The following is a 22,035-nucleotide window of genomic DNA, read 5'->3' on the forward strand; positions in this document are numbered from 1 at the left end:
CGCAAGCCAACCTGCCACAGTGAATCTAACTGACCACATGGATAAGATGGAGACCCTCAGATCATTCCATTTCAAAAATACTTTTCCCTTTCGCAATTAGAATTAATCTCAGCGTGCTATTTAGGCATCCTGAGAATATCCTGTTCCCCAACAATCTTTCATCTGATGATCCTTGCCTGAATTATTTCACTAGGGTTCAAAGAAAGGTGATTTTCTAATCCTAATACTCCTTCTACATATATTGGCCAGCATTATTCAGTAAAGAGCTTTCTCTCAACAACTAGGATGAATTTCAGTTCCTCTTTTACAAAAGGCAGGGTAAATTCCTTCCCTGTTATCAATTTCCAGAGTAATTTGGTAGAAGAATCTTCTCCAATGATAGCAACTGATGAGTTTTCTTTTTCTTTCCTTTTTTTCTTTTAAAAAAAAATATTTTTTTTGATGTTTATTTATTTTTGAAGGAGAGAGAGACAGAGCATGAGGAGGGAGGGGCAGAGAGAGGGAGAGACACAGAATCCGAAGCAGGCTCCAGGCTCTGAACTGTCAGCACAGAGCCCGAAGCAAGGCTCGAACCCGTAAACCACAAGATCATGACCTGAGCCACAGTCAGAGGCTTAACTGACTGAACCACCCAGGTGCCCCTCTTTTTTTTTTCTTTCTTAATATCAGTGTGGTCTTGTTTTTATTCAAAACTTATAAGCAATCATTATTCTTTTTGATGACTGAATTGTCCCAAAGTTGGCCAGTATAAACCTCTTCAAAGTCTCCAGTTTTTCACACATGTCCTCATTAGTCATGGAGGGTTTCCTTCAACTCTGGCATACAATATTCTAACTCTTAACTTAAAGTTAAAAAGTAACCTAAAAAGCTCCTCTTATATGAATTCTTGTATTCTTCATGAGAATACAAACAATCTTCAAAATTTTCTATGTAAAAAGGCAACTGGTAAACTTATCCAAAAGACCTTCCAAATTTGTGAATAAGCACAGTGAGTTTTCTTGTATAAGACTCCTTCTTAGCATGTGACCATGACATCCTAGGTGACATGGCAACAAAATGAGATCTTGCTCTTCAACAGACTGAGGCCCCTGGGCTAATCACGTATGCTCTGTTTCAGTCACTTCTTTCTATCTAATCTGTAACCTATCAGCCCTCTTGGAAGAATCAGAGCAGTCTATAAAAACTCTACCCATTAACCATTAGACTGAAGGATGAACCTGTAGGTTACACTGCTTTCAGGTACCTTTTAAGACATAAATCCTGCCCTCCACAAAAATGATCTATAGCATGAATCTCAAATTTTAATATGCATAGGAATCACCTTGGGACCTCAAAACTCAAATTTTGATTCAGTCGGTCCTGGGTGGAGCTGAGGAGTCTGTAATTCTAACAAACTCCCAGATGATGCCAATGCTGCTGGGGGTCGGTACCCTACACTTGGTATACCAAGAGTTTACAGGGGTTCAAAAGGTCAGAGAAAACTTTTGCTCCAAGTTAGAGGCTTTGAGTTTGGGTTTAAATATTAATGACAACGCGTGGGCACCTAGGTGGCTCAGTCAGTTAAGGGTCCAACTCTTGGTTTCAGCTCATGTCATGATCTCAGTCTGCGAGGGTTCGAGCCCTGAGTCAGGCTCTGTGCTGACAGCGTGGAGCCTGCTTGGAATTCTCTCTGCCCCTCCTCTACTCATGCTTTCACACTCTCTCAAAATAAATAAATAAACCTTAAAAATATATATATATTAATGACAATATGTACATCCTTAAACAGTTTCTCATTGTCTTTTGTCAAAACACTGTAACTTTACACTTGCCAAAAGTTTTTTTTTTTAACATTTATTCATTTTTGAGAGACAGAACGTGAGTGGGGGAGGGTCAGAGAGAGATGGAGACACATAATCTGAAGCAGGCTCCAGGCTGTGAGCTGTCAGTACAGAGCCCAACGTGGGTCTCTAACTCACGAACCGTGAGATGATGACCTGAGCCGAAGTCAGAGGCTTAACCGACTGAGCCACCCAGGCGCCCCAAAATGTAATATAATTTAAAGCACTTCCTCAGAAGCCAACATTACTCTGGGATATCACTAACAAGACAATAATGAAATAAAAGATAATAAAGTGAGAATCCCAGAAAGACCAAGGACACAGTAAAGAAATAAGCTCCAGGAAGCTTCTCCCCTTCCCAGCTCTTACAAATCTGGCCCACACAAATTGTTAAGAACCAGATTTACCTTGATAGCATTGGCCTCCACCTGAGGCACCTCGGCCATCCTCTGCAGATGCTTTAGCAACCCCTCTTCGGTGAGGTCATTCTCAGGCAGAAAATACTGATAGACATCATACAGCAACCTCCACCTAGAGTCCCGTTCCATCCCAATGTCACATGGCAGAGGATTTGTGCCTCTAAAGTCAACCAACAAAATTGAACATCAATCTCTTGTCGTGCATGTCCCATCTATAAAAGGAACCAAAAGCTCAAATTTCAAACTTCTGCATCGATTCCAATTTTGGCATTGTGAAGAAAAGTAACATACTGAGAGGCAGTATGGCTAAATAACCAGATGCTAATAACGTCAGTCAGGCCTGGAGTGAAATGTCAGCTTCGCCACTTGTTAGCTATGTGTATGTGGGCATGTCACTAAATCTAAATAACCCTTAGGGAACCCCTCTATAAAATAAAAACACCACCTCTTCTTAATAAAACTGTTAGGATTAAATGGACAAGAAGATACAGCATTCAGCACTATGGATGATGCACAAACAGCATTCAAATGTTACTCAATGTTAGCTATCATTACTATTAAAGTACAAACTAAGGCAGAGTTTTAATTAAAATAATAAAATCTTTACGAAAAGATACGGGTGTTTCATGGCTTCAGAATGCTTTCCATATTCAAAACTCTTTACAGAAACTAAATGTACGTCTAAGCTCACAATAGAGACTCAACATCTGGCTCTTCCTAAGAATGGAAGGAGCCAATGTTAATTGTGACAGCTTGAAGTATTACTTACAATACTTAAATTACCTCCATTCTGAAAAAAGAAAAAGTGAACAATTCAAGTTTACTAAAGAGAACCATGAATTTTGAGAGTTTACCGAATCTACATAGCAGCTGATCATGTATGTCCTAAAAGCAGTTTTAGGAGACAGGAAATAGACATACCTTGCATAGCCAAGGTTTGCTGGGGCAAATTTAATAGTTGTCTCAAAGAAATTATACTCCAAGTAAATGTTGGGATCAATATCTAAATCAAACTCCAAATTACAGCCTCCAGGGATAGGATCTGGATGAAAAAAAGTAAGTTACTCAACATAGAATTCTTATATATTCAAATCATACTCAGAAAACGAGAACTCTACTCTTATAAGAACTTCCCATATAGAAGCTAAATAAATATAATAGAGCTTCTGGTTTTACACTACCACATGAACTGAGATTAAAGAAAGAAAAGTTAATTGAGGTTAGCAAGCAATTTCTGTAAAGGGTGTGATTGGGAACATTTCAGGTTTCACACACCTGGCAGTTTCTGTGGCAACTACTGAACCCTGCCCTCATGGCACGAAAGCAGCCATAGGCAGTAATGTAGGCAAACACGGCCATTTCTAGTAAGACTTTATGTACAAAACATGCAGACGCTGGATCTGGCTCATGGTCTATGTTTGCCAACCCCTGCTCTAGAGTTGAAAAGATCTGGAAGCAGATATTCTTGAGCTGGTATCCAAGAATGGGCTCCAGAGGTCCCAAGAACACCCTGAAATTGTATGCCAAGTGTTGAATGTGTGCATGTCCTAAGGAGAGAGGTTTTCGTTAGATTTTGAGAGTCTACGAACCCACAAAAAGAGCTTAAGAACCCAGGGATAAAGGGGAAAAAACACTGCCAAAGAGAAAAGGAACTCCACGGTAATAAAGAAAGGGGTGTCCACTTTTCACATGCTTCTTTCAACACGAAGAAAGATGATGTCATCCTCAGTGCTGAAACAGTCTGTGTATATAAAGTAGTAAAAATAAAAGACTCACAAGATCACATATCAGAATAGCATTTGGATATTTAATTAAATACAAATTTGGGGTATTCCATTTACATTAATAATGTGGCTAAAACAGCTCTTTTTTTCTCATTAGGAATCCTATTCATGCCCTTAAGCATGACAAAACTTAAACAAGTCACTTGACATGAGCTCAACTCTATACGAAGAACTGTATATGGTGGACTCAAATGGAAAGGTTGAGATAAGACAGATCAAGGTAAACCAAGTTCAAGATTTACAAGATCTCAATTTCACACACTCATCCGATCAATCACTCCCATGGTTGGGTCCTGGTTTCCGTAAACTGATGGAATTCTGGTGCTTGACTTCCCCTGGCCAGTTTTGTAATAGAGAAACTGAATGTGTGCCTATGTTTCAACATTGCTCTTCTTTCATACTCCCCTTTTCCTGCATTTACAAATCTTTACCACACCCGAGAAAAGGATACGGATTGGAACTGAAGCCGTATTGTTCGTGATTTTTCTTTATACGCTGTCCTCGATAAAAAGTCAAAGGCTCTGGTTTTCCTTTTCTAAATAAATTACCCTTTGCTACATATAACACAAGGAGTGGTCGAAATTTCCTCACCTCACCTTCACTCCTCAAGCACTGTAATCTAGTTTTCATCCCCATTGTGCCACTAAAATGAGTGTCATTAAAGGCCACTGCTGACTCTTCACTGTGCTATCATATGGACACTTTCAGTCACTTCCTTGACTCCTCTTTAGTCTTATGCTTATTCCTCAGCAGTTAGCATCCCACGAAACAGTGCCCGACATGTGGTAGGCACCTTGAAAGTATCTGCTATTATGTTTTCTAGATAAGTCTCTAAGTACATGCCTAGACAATCTTACTCACTTCTCTGGCTTTTACTAAGAACCTTTTAGTTGGACATCTAACCTCAGCGCTCCACTCCATACCCTTAAACTCCCTACTATGCCCTTCCATCCAGATGTCCTGTAAGCATCTCAGATTCACAGTGTCCCTAACTGTAGTCACAACTACCCCATCCTTATCACCTAAACCAATCCAGCATCACAACTCTATCTCAACCCTACCTATTTTGCATCACTATCTCCCAGCTAGCCAAATGGGAAGCCTATGTTCCTCCTTTTCATAATCCATAACCACTGGTCATTGTGTCTTATCAGTGCTACTTTCCAAACACCTTCTCACTTTGAGCGCTTAAAGGTATGCTGAGTCTTGACTCTGCTATGCCCTCTCCAAATACTCCCCACACTGCTTCTAGAGTTAATGTTCTGATAGCTGAAATACAGATCATTCCTCTGCTTAAAAGCGCAATGCTCCTTCAGAATAGAATGTAAACCTTAAATTGTACACAAAGCCCTTCACACTCTGGCTCCAGCCACACCCCATATTCTGCCATTCTCTAAATACTCTCCCTTCTTCTCCCATGCCTTCCTCTGCCTGGAATAATCAGGTAAAGTGTTAAGGACTGTACCTTGCCTTTCTGTTAATGCTTTTTCAAGGGCTCCTTAAATTTTTTTTTTTTAATTAATGACTGCATTCTCCTATGCCCCTACCTGGGCTTTCAATCATCATGTAATTCTCTGATTCCTTTGCTGTTAAAATCTTTGATCCAATATACTGTACTTGCAATAAACACTTTTAAAAGGATTATAGTTTCCCCTGAATTTTCATGAAAAAGTTCCACAATCTGGAGAGTAAATAGAAAGTCGAAAACAGGAAGGTTACCTCTTTCTGAATAGGAGAGTGGAATGGCCATGTTTTGGACAGGCTCAGCATCTAAAGTCTGCAAGTACAAAGTGCACATACTCTGCTCTGGTCTAAGAATGAAAACCAGTCCTTTGTCAGTGCCTGTCCCTGAGGTATTGGGAAGGAGAGTCTGCAATAAGGTAAAAAAGAATCATCATGAATAAGGAGTTGAGCGAAATATTTAAATTCCAGACTTGATCTAGTATGCATGTGCTATTTCAAACTTTCTCAAAACAAGAACAAACACAGACCTTCCTTATATAATTAAAGAATTCTTTTCATGTCTATATATGGGTGCACACACGTACACATGGAAGAACTATTGAAGTATATGACCTTTGATAGGAATAGCAGATGCACAGTGAAATTCTCAAGTTTTTCAATTCCCCAAATTAAGATTTCCTATGTGAAGTACTAAGACTACTGTCAAAAGAAAAAACAATTCAGTAGAGAGTTTGGTGTCCTTTATTCAAGGAAAAACAACCCACAGACTGGGGGAGAACAGTGCCTTACAAGCAGTGGAGCACTGTTCCTGAGGCACTGGGGGCAAAAGTGAGTTTTATAGCTCACTTTGGCTAGGACGTCAGGGATTTCCTTATAAAGGCTAGCAGGTCCTATTTCCTAAAGCTAGCTAGCTAAAGCAGAGTTGTAGCACTGTGACTAGCATGCTAGGTTTATCTGACAGGAGAAGTGCAAGTTGACTCAGGTTTAGATTTGTGATATGAACCGGGCCAGTGAGCCAGCCTCCATCTCGTAGGTCCAATATACAAATTAACTATCACTACAAAGACAAAAAGATGAGCACTGTCCCTAAACTGGAAAGTTTTTTTTAATAAAATGAGCTATAATTGATATATTATAAACTACACATAAAGAATACTATAGGGGCGCCTGGGTGGCTCAGTTGGTTAAGCATCCGACTTTGGATCAGGTCATGATCTCAGGTCATGATTTCGGGAGTTCAAGTCCTGCTTCAGTCTCTGTGCTGATAGGGCGGAGCCTGTCTGGGATTCTCCGTCTATCTCTCTCTGCCCCTCATCTACTCACGCTGTCTCTCTCTCAAAATAAATAAACCTAAATAAGTAAATAAAATACTATGTAAGTATTGATATACATAAACACTTGTGGAACCATTATCACAATCAGGATTATCGTCCTTATCCTTCCACTCAACCATTCCCTAACTCCATCCCTTCACCCCAACAATCTGGAAAGCTTTTTGAATAACAAAATACTAAGTTAAGAGGTAGCAGATTCAGAGCGTTTTCTTAAAGCTAAGAAAAAGCAAGGAAAAAGCGTCAGATGGGTTTCAACTTGACAAGCCTAAGGGAAAATGACTCAAATACTAATTGAGGAACTGCAGAGTCAACAGTTTCAAAGAACCACCTGCTCTGATGACCTAAAACAACCCAAAGTGCCACACTTCCTCCGGAAGGGTATTGAAAACAGACACTATTCTCTTCACACGGACCACTCATCTTTAGAGCTATGTGCAATTCTGGTCATCAGTTTCTCAGGAGTATAAATAGAGTGACAACTATGGCCCATCCAAGAAAGGAAGATGATCATAATTCAGGATAACTAAAATCTGCTCTACATAAAAATGAAGGCCCAACATGCTGTTCATTCAGGCCACTTCAGTCGCATAGTTATGTGGACATTCCTTTGTCCAAGCTGTTTCCTCAAACGTAAAAACATGCATTAAGACTACTTTGTTGAGCTGTTGTGAGAATTAATTACATGGAAACCAAACACAGGGCTTCCTAACTAGGAGCCAGCCACAGAGGCCCAATGAATTTCCAGAGGTGCCCATGAAATTATACAAATGTATCCATGTTTTGCTGGGTAGAGGGTCCAGAGATTTCAGTGGATTCAAAGTCCATGGCCCCAGAAGAGCTTAAGAATCATCGACTTAGCCCCTAGTAAGCATGCAAAAAAAAGTAAATGCCTTTTTTCTCAATCCTTTCTCTTCTTTCAAATGTTCTTTGCTCTGATGTCATTAAGGAAATCATCTGTGTAGCATTTTACTATGTCTCCTATGAAAGGGCCTGAATAGGAAGTTTCCTTTGGATTTTAGTGCCAGAAAAAAAAACTTGGTTTCCCTGAGGAACTGGTGTGATTTTTCCTTCTAAGAAAGTTAAAACATTTAACAAGCTTTGATCTCTGCTCTGGCAAAATCTGAGTGGGGGCCATAAACACCATTAACTCTTGCAATTTATATAATTTATTCCTTCTTCTCCTTGATCAAACTCTTTCATTTCTAGCCTATTAAAACTACCAAATGCACTATCTCAAAACCTTTATGGCAGGGAAAAGAATGCAAGTATACCAAATATTTAGTATGAAAGGTAGTATGACCAATGCCTACAGAATATGTATGAATTGGACTAAGACCACTTAGTTTAGCAAATTTCAGAATATTAAAAGATAGGCTTATAGGGGCGCCTGGGTGGCGCAGTCGGTTAAGCGTCCGACTTCAGCCAGGTCACGATCTCGCTGTCCGTGAGTTCGAGCCCCGCGTCAGGCTCTGGGCTGATGGCTCGGAGCCTGGAGCCTGTTTCCGATTCTGTGTCTCCCTCTCTCTCTGCCCCTCCCCCGTTCATGCTCTGTCTCTCTCTGTCCCAAAAATAAATAAAAAACGTTGAAAAAAAAAATTAAAAAAAAAAAAAAAAAAAAAAAAAAAAAAAGATAGGCTTATAACAATAGATAGGCTTAGGACGAATAAAAAGCAGCATGACTTCATACACGCTGAAATGCATTTATTAGTCAAAGGGGATCATATAGGCTGAATAAAAATAGATTTATAAAAGGTTAATGTAAATGGCAGTTCCTTAATGAGTTAAGCTAATCCAGGGCATCTGAAACACTTCCCAAAGGTGAGGCTGAGGTTAAAGGGTTTAGTGATGATCTCTGAAATAGAGTCTTAAATGCTCCTGGAAGCACAGCACTAGGCTAGATGACCTGGGTGTTGGGCTTCTTTTGTTTCTGTGAGATTCCAAAGAATAAAGTTGAACCTACAAGTGTCTTAGTAAACACTAAATGGCTGCACAATGACGGAAACCCATTAAAACGTATTCAGAGGTAAAAATCATCAAGGACCCAAGAGAGTAAGAAAAGGTGAGAAATCACATGCCGATAGGAGACATCTGGCAGAGCCCACCCTCCCCCCAAATTCAGCACTCTCCCACCGCCTCTTTAAGTCAGAGGTCACCACACTCAAGAAAGGCCCAAGATGGGGCACCTAGGTGGCTCAGTCGGTTAAGCCTCTGAATTCAATTCACGTCATGATCTCACGGTTCATGAGTTCAAGCCCCGCATCGGGCTCTGTGCTGACAGCTCAGAGCCTGGAGCCTGCTTTGGATTCTGTGTCCCTCTCTCCCTCTCTGCCTCTCCCTCTCTTGTACTCTATCTCTCAAAGATAAATAAACATTAAAAAAAAAAATTTTTTTTTTAAAAAAAGAAAGGCCCAAGACACACAGACACATGCCTCTTAGCCAGTCTAAATCACTAAGTTGACTGGATCCAATCTTGATTTTTTTCTTTTAAGGGCATAAAGTTAAACATAAAGAGGAATCCAATTCTCATGTTTATACTAAATACAAGACCCTCAAATATGGTGTTTAAGAAATAACTCTCTGTACTTACCTTAGAAAAAGAAATTGTTGTATTCTGATACTGTGAGTGTATTTGGAAAATAAGAAAAGACACATTGCTGGAAATATGACGCAAAATGGCATCCTCTGGAAAGGGCCTGTTGAGCTCGAAGTATCTAAACTTCCCTACAGAAAATTCAAGAAGACCTACAATGGGAGAAACATTTCATTGTAACATCTGAACCTGTGATATCAATTTGTAGAAATCACATACGTAAACATACATGCATTGCTTATTTTAATTCTCAAAAAACCTGGGGAGATAAATAGTATTACTACTCCTATTTTACTGATGAGGACAAATTGGCTTAAAGAGGGGAAGCAGCTAGTAAATGGTGGAACTGAGAAAATGGAAGAGAGGTGTTTCAAAAGATGTGAGCAATACTTAGAGTGCTGAGGATGCCTGAGGATGTTCAAGAATGCCCAAGGTGTCTAGCTCCTCGAACCCAGAAAAATCTCCCACTGCAGCAGCGATAATAATTATTCAAAATAGAGCCCTGGGGGGCACCTGGCTGGCTCAGTCAGTAGAGCATGAGACTTCTGATTGTCCTGATCAAGCCCTTTGTGGCACAGAGTTTACTTTTAAAAAAATTCAAAAAACTAAAAAATTAAAAAACAAGGGCCCCTGAATTTAAGGTTTAACCTTGAGGAGGTACTAACAACTATGAATACACTGAGGTTAAAAACAGAACTTGGAATGCCTGGGTGGCTCAGTCAGTCGGCCAAGCGTCCAACTCCTGATTTCAACTCAGATCATGATCCCAGGGTCTTAGGATTGAGCCCTGTGTTGGGCTCTGTGCTGAGCAGGGACCCTGCTTGTGACTCTCCCTCACTCTCCCTCTGTCCTTCCCCCCACTTGTGCTCTCTCTCTCTCTCAAAAAAATAAACTATAAAAATAAAGTAGAAAAAAAGATTTAAGTTTAATAAAGATGAAACAGAGTTGGTGAGATAGATTATAGGTCACTAGCATTCCATAGTGGAACGGTTTTATTTTAAAAGGAAATTAAAGTCAGTGGGTGGCAAAGGAGAATACCCCAGACATTAAATAACTTCAAACCCATTCTTATGTACCATTTCCCAAACGGGCTAATTTTCAACACTTTTTTTTTTTTTTTTTAATACAAGTACTACTTCTGGATGATTAAAAAAAAAGACTATCAACAATGGCTAACCAAAAAAGCTGAACAGAACATACAAAGAATCCTACGATGAGATCAAAGGTTACTCTCCATAAATTCCCCAAATTCCACTGATGCCATTACATTACCTTCATAACTTTTTATAAGTGATAGAAAAAAAGCTATTTGTAGTTATGATTTAATTTCTAAAACTCCAGAGAAAATTTTAATACTGGTAACAATGACAAATGAAGATGGTATATTTCCTTCTATTTATGTTACTGGAAACACATTTTACATTTTATGTAGAACAAAACTCCAGCCAGAATACAGGTAAAAATATCAGGACGTATTTAACAAAATCTGGGTAGGAAAATCTAGAAAATGTGAGAGAGTTTTTTGTTTTCCTTTTTATAAAGGGAAACAAGAAAAAATTTTTTACATTTTCCAGGCCTTCCCATCATCATGATTATTTTATCAGGAAACCAAATTATCCATAAAATTAAGCGGATCTCAGTAAGTGGCCCTAAAAACATTGCATGTGATGTATTTTGGTCCCATCTATCCTGTCTTCCAAGTCTTAAAAATGTCCCCAAATTCTAGCCTGTCAAACTAAAAACAGTATGTTTGTTTTCCCAGGAATTAATTGGATTTCCATCATTTAACTATCTGTCCAAAGCACTCAATTCATTTTTCACTTTGCATTTCTTTTAACACCAGTGTGGTTAACATAACAGTGTTATATTAGCATCAGGTGTAGCACTCAGCTCATTTACCATCCTGCCTCTTCTAGTAATATTTCCAGTCTTTGTTTTGTTTTAGTTTTTCCCTTTTCTTCCCCATTTTCTCTATTTGACAAATATTTATGAAGTACTTATGGACTACTTGCTCTACCTACTGGGTACTGTGACCAAAACTGGTACAAGTAAATTTGTAAAGGTTACCCAAGATTTCTGTAATTGTCACTAAATTTGCCCCTAAGTATATCTTAGAAATGGTTTTGATAATCTGTGTCTATCTCCCCTTACACAGGCCTTGAATCAAGACTCTATGCAGAACCTTTAGAAGCCCTGGAAGAGATTAAAGATACCACCTAGTGAAGTCCTGTGTCAAGCTTTTCTTAGCCTTCCCTTAACCTATCACACAGGGGTGAAAATAAATCACAACTCAGAAAGACTTGGAAAACCAAAGTTTTCAGTGCTTTAAAAGGCAGTAAGGAAAGACAGGACCACAGAAATTGAAATACATAATTAAACAGCTGGTAACTTAAAGTAAATAGGGGTACTGAAAGTAGGTATCCTTGTGAGTATATGAATACATATTAAGTGATTTTTCTTTTCTTCACACATATCACTGTTTATCAAATTTCTGTAGTGACAGTGAGATGTTCTTATCAGAAAGAAACTGCACAATTTGAAAAAACTTCCATTTTTTTTTTTAATTTCTATTCTTGATGGCACTCAAAACACAGGTTCTACCTCAACACTTCATCTCAAATTTATAAAACAGGAACACACCCCAGACAAAATGATGACACTCTCAACACTCTTGTCACTCATTTTGTTTTTCCTGTAAATTGGTAATATTTGTCCAGACAATATCTAACCCTTATTATAGAAAGGTAAGAAATGTAGAGAAAATCAATACCTCCATCCAAGTATACTGTGCAGAAATAATCACTATTAACACACTGATATACATCTTTTAGGACTTAGGCAGATATCATGTAATATTTCTATCTACATAGATGGAAAAAGAAATATGTCTGATACAGCCCATTTAATAGGACATACTTATCTCTGAACATCAATACAAATAATTCTAGCTTTACCATTTTATTTTTATTTTTCATCCAGATTAGCTAGCATATGGTGCAACAATGATTTCAGGAGATTCCTTAGTGCCCCTTCCCATTTAGCCTATTCCCCCTCCCACAACCCCTCCAGTAACCCTCTGTCGTTCTCTATATTTTTGAGTCTCTTCTGTTTTGTCCCCCTCCCTGTTTTTATATTATTTTTGTTTCCCTTTCCTTATGTTCATGTTTTGTTTCTTCAAGTCCTCATATAAGTGAAGTCATATGATACTTGTCTTTCTCTGACTAATTTCACTTAGCATAATACCCTCTAATTCCATCCACGTAGTTGCAAATGACAAGATTTCATTCTTTTTGATTGCCGAGTAATACTCCATAGTATATATATATATATACCACATCTTCTTTATCCATTCATCCATTGATGGACATTTGGGCTCTTTCCATACTTTGGCTATTGTGGATAGCTCTTCTATAAACATTGGGGTGCATGTGTTTCTTTGAAACAGCACACCTGTATCCCTTGGATAAATGCCTAGGAGTGCAATTGCTGGGTCATAGGATAGTTCTATTTTTAGTTTTTTGAGGAACCTCCATACTGTTTTCCAGAGTGGCTGTACCAGCAGGCATTCCCACTAGCTTTACCATTTTAAAAGTTATATAATATTCCATTCTGTATGTAACCATTAATTATTCAACAAATCCCCTACTGATGAACATATAGGCTGTTACCATTCCAGCATAAATAGAAAATAATAGTTGTTTTTGTGAAAGAGTCTTCTAGAAAGCATATACACATATCAGGCAGTAAAACCTATTTGAGGTTTTTGCTGTGACAGTGTTAACAGATCACCTTTGATCTTAAATGGTTAAATTACCTAAGAAGTCTTGTTCTCATTAAGAAAATCAGAAATGAAAACAAACAGCCCATGTGAAAATATATAATGATCAGGACCATAACATTAAGTTACAGTCTCTGCTTCTGACTTCAATAAAAACACCTGGTTACAACTTTCATCTATTACTTCCTGGATTTCCAAAAGTTATGAAAAGATGACATCTCACTCACCCTCTTTCCCTAATCAAAAACCTGTAGCAAGAACCAGGCAGATGCCAGATAACAAAGGAGACACTGCATTCATAATTTAAATAACTGATCACTTGACAAAATAAGTAGGGGTATTAAAAGGAGGTGCCTCTGGGGGTGTATTGTAAATAATTTTTTCTTTGCACACTTTCAAATTTTCTATAGCACTCCTAAGGTGTCCTTATTAGAAGGAACTTCTCATACAGTGGTTATCCACCCTGGCTGTGTTTTACAATCATCTGGAGGTGCTTTTTAAAAACTATTGCTGGGGCGCCTGGGTGGCGCAGTCGGTTGAGCGTCCGACTTCGGCCAGGTCACGATCTCGCGGTCCGTGAGTTCGAGCCCCGCGTCAGGCTCTGGGCTGATGGCTCGGAGCCTGGAGCCTGTTTCCGATTCTGTGTCTCCCTCTCTCTCTGCCCCTCCCCCGTTCATGCTCTGTCTCTCTCTGTCCCAAAAATAAATAAAAAAATGTTGGAAAAAAAATTTAAAAAAAAAAAATAAATAAAAAATAAAAACTATTGCTGCCTAAGCCCCTATCCAGACCAGTTAAATAAAAATCCAAGGGGTTAGGGTCCAAGTGTCAGTTAAAAAACATTTATTGAAATAATATACATACAGGGGCACCTGGGCTGCTCAGTTGGTTAAGTGTCTGACTCTTGATACTGGCTCAGGTCATGATCTCAGGGTTCAGTTCATGGGTTCAAGGCCCATGTCAGGCTCTGTACTGACAGTTCAGAGCCTGCTTAGGATTCTCTCTCCCTCTCTCTCTGCCCCTCCCCTGCACGTGTGTGTGCGTTCTCTCTCAAAATAATAAACATTAAAAAAAAAAAAAAAAAGGAAAGAAAAGAAATAACATAAAGAGAAGTGCACATAGTTTACACTGCCAGGTGAAGAAACAGCATTCTACCATCTTAGAGGTCTTGTGGCCCGTTTCTATCACTAAGCCTTCCCTCCTGCCCAGAGGTACTGTGATCCTAACTTCCAACAAATTGATGGGCTTCATCTGTTTCTGAAATTAAGTGGAATCATACAGGATGAATTCTTTTCTTTCTAGCTTTTTAAAAATCAATACCATCTGTGAAATTCATCTAAGCTACTACAAGTAACCACGATTTATTCATTCTCATTGTTATATACTTCTTAAAAGGAATAAACCACAATTTACTTATCTATTTTTCTGTAATCAACATTTGGATTATTTCTAGTTTGGAGTTATGAATTATGAACTCCAAACATTTTTTTGTACGTCCTTTGGTACACATATGTACGCATTTCTATTGGGTAGATCATAAGAGTAGAATCATCAGGTAATAGGGTATACTTATGCTCTGCTTTAGTAGATACTACCAAAGAGTTAACACCACATGGTTTTGCCAACTCACACTCCATCAACCTGTGGAAGAGTATTCTGGCTGCCCAATAGTCTCACCAACACTTGGTATCATCTGTACCTCTTCCGGGTGCACGGTGGTATATCACTGTGATTTCAATTTGCATTTTCTACTAAAGAGGTTAAGAACATTTTGGTTTGCTTATTGGCCATTATTAGGTATTCTCTTTGTAAAAGGGTCTGTGTTCAAGACTTTCATCTGTTTTATTTGTGTAAAACAATTTTTTTAACGTTTTATTTTTGAGAGAGAGTGCGTACAGGGGAGGGCAGAGAAAGAGGGAGACACAGAATCCAAAGCAGGGTCCAGGCTCCGAGCTGTCACCACAGAGCCCAATGTGGGGCTTGAACCCACAAACCGTGAGATCATGACCTGAGCTGAAGTTGGAGGCTCAACCGACTGAGCCACACAGGCACCCCAAGACTTTTGTCCATTTTAAAAATCAGACTGTCCTGATTGAATTTTAGTTCTTTATACATCATGGGTAAATCTCCCATCCTTGTAAGTTGCTACCTTTACATTAACAGATTTAATTTTAATGTAGTCCAATTTCTTGGGGTTTTCTCTTATGCTTAGTCCTTTCTGTGTCATTCTAACCCGATCTTTGCCAACATATTCTAAGACTGTAAAGCTATATTCCCCATGTTAACTTCTACACCTTTGTTTTACCTTTGATATTTAAGTCTAAAATCAATCTAAAATTTAAAAAATAAGTCTAAAATAGATTTTTATATGTGGTATAAGGCAGGGGGTTAACAGGTTCATGTTTCCATATGTATACCCAGTTGACACAACAACCTTTATTGAAAATACCAGCATTTCCCTACTACTCTGCAATCCGACTTTTCACATAAGTCACCACATTTGTTGGTTTGCTTCTGGACTCTGACTTGTATTCCAGTGGTCTATTTGTTTCTCCTAACACCAATATTACCTTGTTTTCATTTCTGCCCCCAAATTTGTTCTTTCTCTTCAAGATTATCTTGACTATTTTTGGCCATTTTTCATTTCCATATAAATTTCAGAAAGCAGTTTGTCAATTTCCACACACAAAAAAAAATTGCTGGGAATTTGGGATGGCAACGAAGGTATTAAGGAGAAATGATACCTTTATAACACAAAATTTTCTGATTTATGAATCTGAGATATCCCTCTACTTATTTAGCTTCTCAATTTATCTCAAGAATGTTGTATGGTTTTTTTCTGTAGAGATCTTTACATATTCCATTATAACTATCCCTAAATATCCCATATTTCCTGATGCTACTGGAAATTCATTTTTTCTTTTAAATTTTAATTTCTAGTTGCCTAATCACCAATCTGCCTTTTTAAAAAGTTCTCCAAGTGATTCTAATGTTCATTCAGGTCTGAGGACTCCTAACACAATGTTTGATGAATTAGGAAAAGATAAATTTTTTTTTTCCTATTCTTAGTTATCTTTAACCTAACTTCTGTGTGAAAATCCTTTGTGAGTGTTACCTTGGCAATCTAATTGCCATTTCACAATTTTTATAGAAGATTGCATATTCACCAAACCATTTGTGGTTTGACTCTTGGCTATGCAGGGCTTTGTTTTATTTGACATTCTGGTGCCTAGTACAGTACCAGTCACATATTTGGCACACAATAAATGGTATATGATTTATGTCCTCAGGAAAGTAATTTACTTCCTCTGGGCCTCAGTTTCCCCACGGCGAAATGGAGGTCACATACTGCATACATCACTTGGCTGCTGAAAGTATAAAACACATAGGGAAAATTTCAAGCTGTCCAATGCTACACAATAAAATATTGTTATTAACTTCCATAAGCTTTCCAGTATTTCAGAAGCTCATCTTATTTAGAAAACAAAGAAAAGAAAAAGACATCAGACATTCAATTTGGCCCTACCAATAAACTATACATGTCCAGCGTGAGCATCAAAGTGAGAAAGAGACTACCACGGAGTGACAAAGAAAAATACTGAAAATCAAGACTTTAACAATACAGTCTGGCAGAAAATGCATTTAATTTCTACTCAAAAACAGACATGTATCCAAAATATATCCTGAATAAGTTAACAGGAACTTAACTTCTCCTCTAAGCCATCTGGAAAAGGATTCGCTAGCAACATTTTATGAGGCATAATTAGATCTTATGACTTTGGGAGTGGGAAGGAAAAAGACAGCACATCAAACGATATTACAGACAAATGGCTAACATGGAGACAGAGCACTCAGGCCAAGGCTCTCCTCTCAAAAACAATGGCTCGGCTTTTTCTGCCAAAGATGTTTTCTGCCATCTAACTAACCCACAGTCAGGCACTCTTCTATTGTTCATATGCCCCCTCCATTCTTACCCAGGGTAATTCTTCTTTCTAATAATTTCTTTCTAAAAATAGCTGCCTAATCCTAATCTTCTCCTTTCCTTTCCCAATCAGATCCTAAACTCAAACCTTAAAGTTATCCAACTCTATTTTTTTTTTTTTACTAAAATTTACCTCTCTGTGCTTTGACACAAATTCTAGATCTGTGAAAGCTTAGTTGTCATAATTCTCTTCAGATGAACTATTAAAAAAAAAAAAAACAGTTCAGATACTTTTTCATTTATGTCTTATGAATTTGCATTAGCCCCAGAAGCTGAAAGGAAACACAGAAATATACATACTACCTTTCACACCTTTTAAAAGAGATCATTTTCAACTAAGTATACAAATGGCCTGCTACCTTAAATTTAGCACTACAGATAACACAAACATAGGTATTAAATACAAAAGTACAGAAACAGAAAAGATGTGGATTACAGCCCTCCTGACTCAGGAGCCTTGATCAACTACAAATTCAATCTCTCAAATTCTCCACCTGTTAAAATGGAGACACCATCTCCATTACCTGCCTCATAAGGCTATTCTGAAGAATGAGAATTCACAGAATTAAGGGTAAAGTACCATACTCAATAGAATTTGGAGGGCAGCTTTGTTGAAGTGGAAGGGCCATGCAAATTAAAACTGCAGCAAGACACACTTGGGTTCAAATATCACCTGTGCCCCTAGCAATTGTTCACCTGTGTATTAAGCAAAATCCAGGGCCTCCGCTTCATCCTCTGCCAAGCAAGGAGGATAATTTACCTCCTGGGGTTGTGAGGATTAAATTACAATGCCATGGAAAGCACCTGGCACATACAGCACGTGGTGAACGCTAGTGCCATATTATTAACAAGGCTATTTTTTCTGCAAAAATATAACGGCCCTTTTCAGCTCTGGCCTTAAGTCCTCTGCGGCGATTCTACGATTCAGTTTGCACAAGAGCTTTCCAAACATGAGCAATGAGGAACACAACCACACTATTCAGAAAATACACTGGTTCAAAACTGCAATGGTCTCTTAAGCTCAAAATAAAAGAATGTGATTAACCTCACGGAAAAGCACATGATTACCATCAGCCTAGCACAATTAGTGCTTTTTTTACGGTTCATATTAACAAACCACGAGCTATTCACCAAGCACATGCCCTACCATCCAAAGTCCCATTCTGGGTTTACTTTTCCTTTCACACTCCGCAGAGCCTAACCAATGTGAAAGCATCCAGATTTTGGAGTGTAAAAAACCTCTGCAGCTTGGAGGAACATCATTCATAGAGCCCTTAGTTCTGCACCAAATCTCGCTGTCCAAGGACTCAGATATACCAATGGAGAGCAGAGGTGTTTTAATGTTTTAATTAAACTTACAAACATGGCTTCTCTCAAAGGGAGATAAAAACGTGTCTGAACAGGAGAGTTACTTACCTCTCCCCATTTGCCCAGCCTAAATTAGGAGGTTGACGGTGAGGCCTCCTTAGCATCGAGTTTCCTTCTGCAGGAAAGGACCCTGATCCATTCCCACCGGGTCTGAACTCATCAACTGCCCTGCTAGACGGACAGACCCCGAAGAGGGCTGCGACCTTGCAAGAAATGCAAAACCAACTTTGGGTTGCAGAAGTGAGGCGCCCCTGACCTTACCCTCGCTGGCGTTCCCGACGGCCTCGGCTCCACGGGTCACACCGGGTTTGGACGCCAGCATCGCCAGAATCAGCAGGCGAAGGAGACCCATGGCTGCCCGGGCCAGGCCCCGCAGCCTCACCGGCGCTACCCGGGGGCGCTCGCGCCGAGTTCCATCACTTTCGAGGTGCACACGCCGCACACCTGCCAGCCCCGCAGCGCCTGCGTGCAACGCCAGCCGCACGCCTCCACCCGTGGAGAGGTTTCCTGTTCCGGCAAAAACCCCGCAGCCCCATACTGCGCCTCTCCCCGCCCCCCTTACGTCACCGCCGCGGGTACCCTCCACGGCCTGCGGAGACCGAGGGGCGTTTCCAGCCGGCGCGCGCCTCCTCCCGGCGCCCGGTGGCGTCGCTGAGCGCCGCGCACCCCGCGAGTCCCGACGTGCCCGCGCGCGAGTGGGGAGTAGAGGAAACCCGGGGAAGTTCTGTGGTGTAACCTGCACTTCGCACTTTTGTATCTTTCTCAGTTACGAAAACCGCCGTTAGAGTAAAAAATAACTTTCTGTTGCGGGCTAACGTCTCCGGGCTCCTGTTCCCGTGTTTAACTGCCGTTTGCAAAAAGGGAAAACAGGAAGGAATCCGGTGCTCAAGACGCGCAAACAATGGGGTTTCCCTTAGTTGTTCAGGCCGACGTTAGTATGAAAATGCAGGAAGGAATTGAATTTGTGCACGGATTAGTACATTAGTGATGAGCACCACATTTAAAAATAAAGTTTCATTTTCTCTAAGCGAAATATCCTCGAAATAACCCAACTTCCTCTCCCAAATTTTATATATGAGCAATGTTTAAAGTACAGTAGTCCATGTGACAGATGGCTCGTGAGCTGATTGTGGAATTACGTTTATAGACTCAGTTATTTGGGGGAAGATTGCTCTGTTTTCTTTTGCCTGCTCTTCAAATTTTCATTTAGATATTTTAATGGGCAACTTTCTTGAAAAATACATATTCGATTATTCCACTACTAAATTAAAAACCTGTAGCAATCACCATAATCCAAACAGGCACAACATTTTTCCCGTTTTCCCTCTTCCTGGTCCAAATGTTCATACCTTTGGTGGCACTGTCTATCCCTATGGTGTTTATTCACTGCCCCAAATGCTCTCATTCCTGTAACCCTCAATAGATGAAATCTCAGGATGATGATAAGAACAATTATAATAAGGGTAGCATTTGAATCAAAGGATGGATTTAATAAACTGATAACTGATTAACTGAACCCTATTGGGGAGGCAGGATTAGAACCCTATCTCAACCCTATCAAAATGAAATCCTGAAGTATTAAATAAAACCATAAGGGAGTTAGAAGAAAAAAATGCTTTAAAAAAACAAAAACAAAAAAACTTGATCTCAGAATGGAAGGAACCTTTTTTTTTCCCAAAGAGTTTATTTAAGCAAGAATCTATTTGAATCTGAAAGCACCAAACAGGAAGTGGTTAGAAGCATTCAGGGAAGGAAATTTTTTTAAGTTTATTTATTTATTTTGAGAGAGAGAAAAAGCACTCGTGCGCAAAAGTGAGGAGAGGAGCAGAGAGAGAGGGGAGAGGGAGAATCTCAAGCAGGCTCAGCACTTTGAGTGCAAAGCCCGACTTAACTCACAAACCGTGAGATCTTGACCTGAGCCAAAATCAAGAGTCAGATGCTCAACAGACTGGGTCACCACCCAGGTGCCTCCTCAGGGGAGGAACTTTCTAAACAAAAAAAAAGCAAAGGAGGAAACAATACAGGAAAAGACTGGTAGATTTGGCTACTTAAAAATTTAAATTGGAGAGGGGGAGGCACCTGGGTGGCTCAGTTAGTTAGCCTCCGACCTCTTGGGCTCAGGTCATAATTTTGCGGTTTGTGAGTTCAAGCCCTGCCTCTGGGCTCTGTGCAGATGGCTAGAAGCCTGGAGCCTGCTTTGGAGCCTGTGTCTCCCTCTCTCTCTGCTCCTCCCCTGCTCATGCTCTCCCAAAAATAAATAAACATTTTAAAAAAGTTAAATTTAAAAAAAGTTAAAGTTAAATTTAAAAAAAGTTAAATAAACAAAAAAAAAAGTCCCTGGGGTGGCTCAGTCAGTTGAGTGTCTGACTCTTGATTTTGGCCCAGGTCATGATCTCACTATTGTGAGAGGGACCTGTGTCAGGCTCCCTACTGAGCATGGAGCCTGCTTGGGATTCTCTCTCTCTCTCTCTCTCTCTCTGCCCCTTTCCCACGCGAAAGCATGTGCTCTCTCTCAAAGAAAAAAAATGTTTTTCAAAAATCATGTTTTAGAAGACAACTGATTGTGAAGTATTTATGAAAATGCAAGTTACAAAGCAATAAATATATGTAGTATGACCTTTGTTTTCTTTTTATTCATGTTTATATGCACATATCTAAATGTTTATAAAAACATATCTAAATGTTTACTATTTTTAAGTTTATTTATTTATTTTGAGAGAGAGAGAACATGAACGAACAGGGAGAAGCAGAGAGAGAGAGGGAGAGAGAAAGAATCCCAAGCAGGCTCCATATTGTCAGTGCAGAGCCCGATTTGGGGTTTGAACCCATGAAATGTGAGGCCGTGACTGAAGCCTAACTCACGAGTCAGACACTTAACTGACTGAGCCACCCAGGCACCCCAACATATCTAAATGTTTAAAATAGTTATCTCTGAGTGAATGGATTAAGAATAATTTTTCCACATTTCTGCACTTTGTAAAAAATTCAACATTGAACAGGTATTGCTTTGAATAAAAAATTTTAATTTTTAAAAGATATGTATAATTTTAAAGATTTTCTTAGAAAAGCGTTCAGGATAACAGTCCACCTTCCTGAGTAGGACACAATGGTTTTCATGATGTAGTTCCTGTCCACCTCTCCAGGTTCATGCTGCAATTAAATTTAATTCCTCTATGTTAGCCACTGAATTAATTTCAGTTTCCTGAACTAACCCCATTCATTGTCTCCCCTTCATACCTTTGCATAGCAGTTCCCTTTGCCTGCAGAGGACAGCTGATGACAGATGTGTCAGCAATCAGAAGAGGGCTTTATTACCTTGGCCCTGAAATACTGTGACAGCTTGGGAAAAATATTGGCTGAGGTTCCTTGCTCTTGTCAGAGTTCCACTGGAAAGCTATGAATCAAATTGGCTCAGGAGCTTTGCAGGTAAGTTTCTCAAGCCACGAATTGAAAGAAAATGCAAAAACTGAGAAGATTCCCAAACCCCAAATACAGATAA

The 22,035-nt window shown here is 39.4% G+C and overlaps 1 protein-coding gene across 3 annotated transcripts in view; it reads right to left on the minus strand.

Moving 5' to 3' along the window:
• TM7SF3 (transmembrane 7 superfamily member 3) overlaps positions 1 to 19,051 on the minus strand; it is a 36,090-nt gene extending 17,039 nt beyond the window's left edge. The window contains exons 1-5 of one of the 3 annotated variants that reach the window (XM_042946124.1): positions 18,798 to 19,051; positions 9,409 to 9,563; positions 5,743 to 5,893; positions 3,161 to 3,281; positions 2,228 to 2,399 (exon numbers count right to left, since the gene is read on the minus strand). In XM_042946124.1, coding sequence (XP_042802058.1) covers positions 2,228 to 2,399; positions 3,161 to 3,281; positions 5,743 to 5,893; positions 9,409 to 9,563; positions 18,798 to 18,888 — 690 coding nt within the window. In that variant the 5' untranslated portion in view covers positions 18,889 to 19,051. Of the gene's footprint in view, positions 1 to 2,227; positions 2,400 to 3,160; positions 3,282 to 5,742; positions 5,894 to 9,408; positions 9,564 to 14,816; positions 14,998 to 18,797 lie in introns of those variants that run through there. The other 2 variants (XM_042946123.1, XM_042946125.1) reach the window with 2 other exon arrangements.
• Between the last annotated feature and the right edge of the window lie 2,984 nt (positions 19,052 to 22,035).

This window comes from Panthera leo, chromosome B4 (genome assembly GCF_018350215.1).
Source record: "Panthera leo isolate Ple1 chromosome B4, P.leo_Ple1_pat1.1, whole genome shotgun sequence".
Lineage (NCBI taxonomy): Eukaryota > Metazoa > Chordata > Mammalia > Carnivora > Felidae > Panthera > Panthera leo.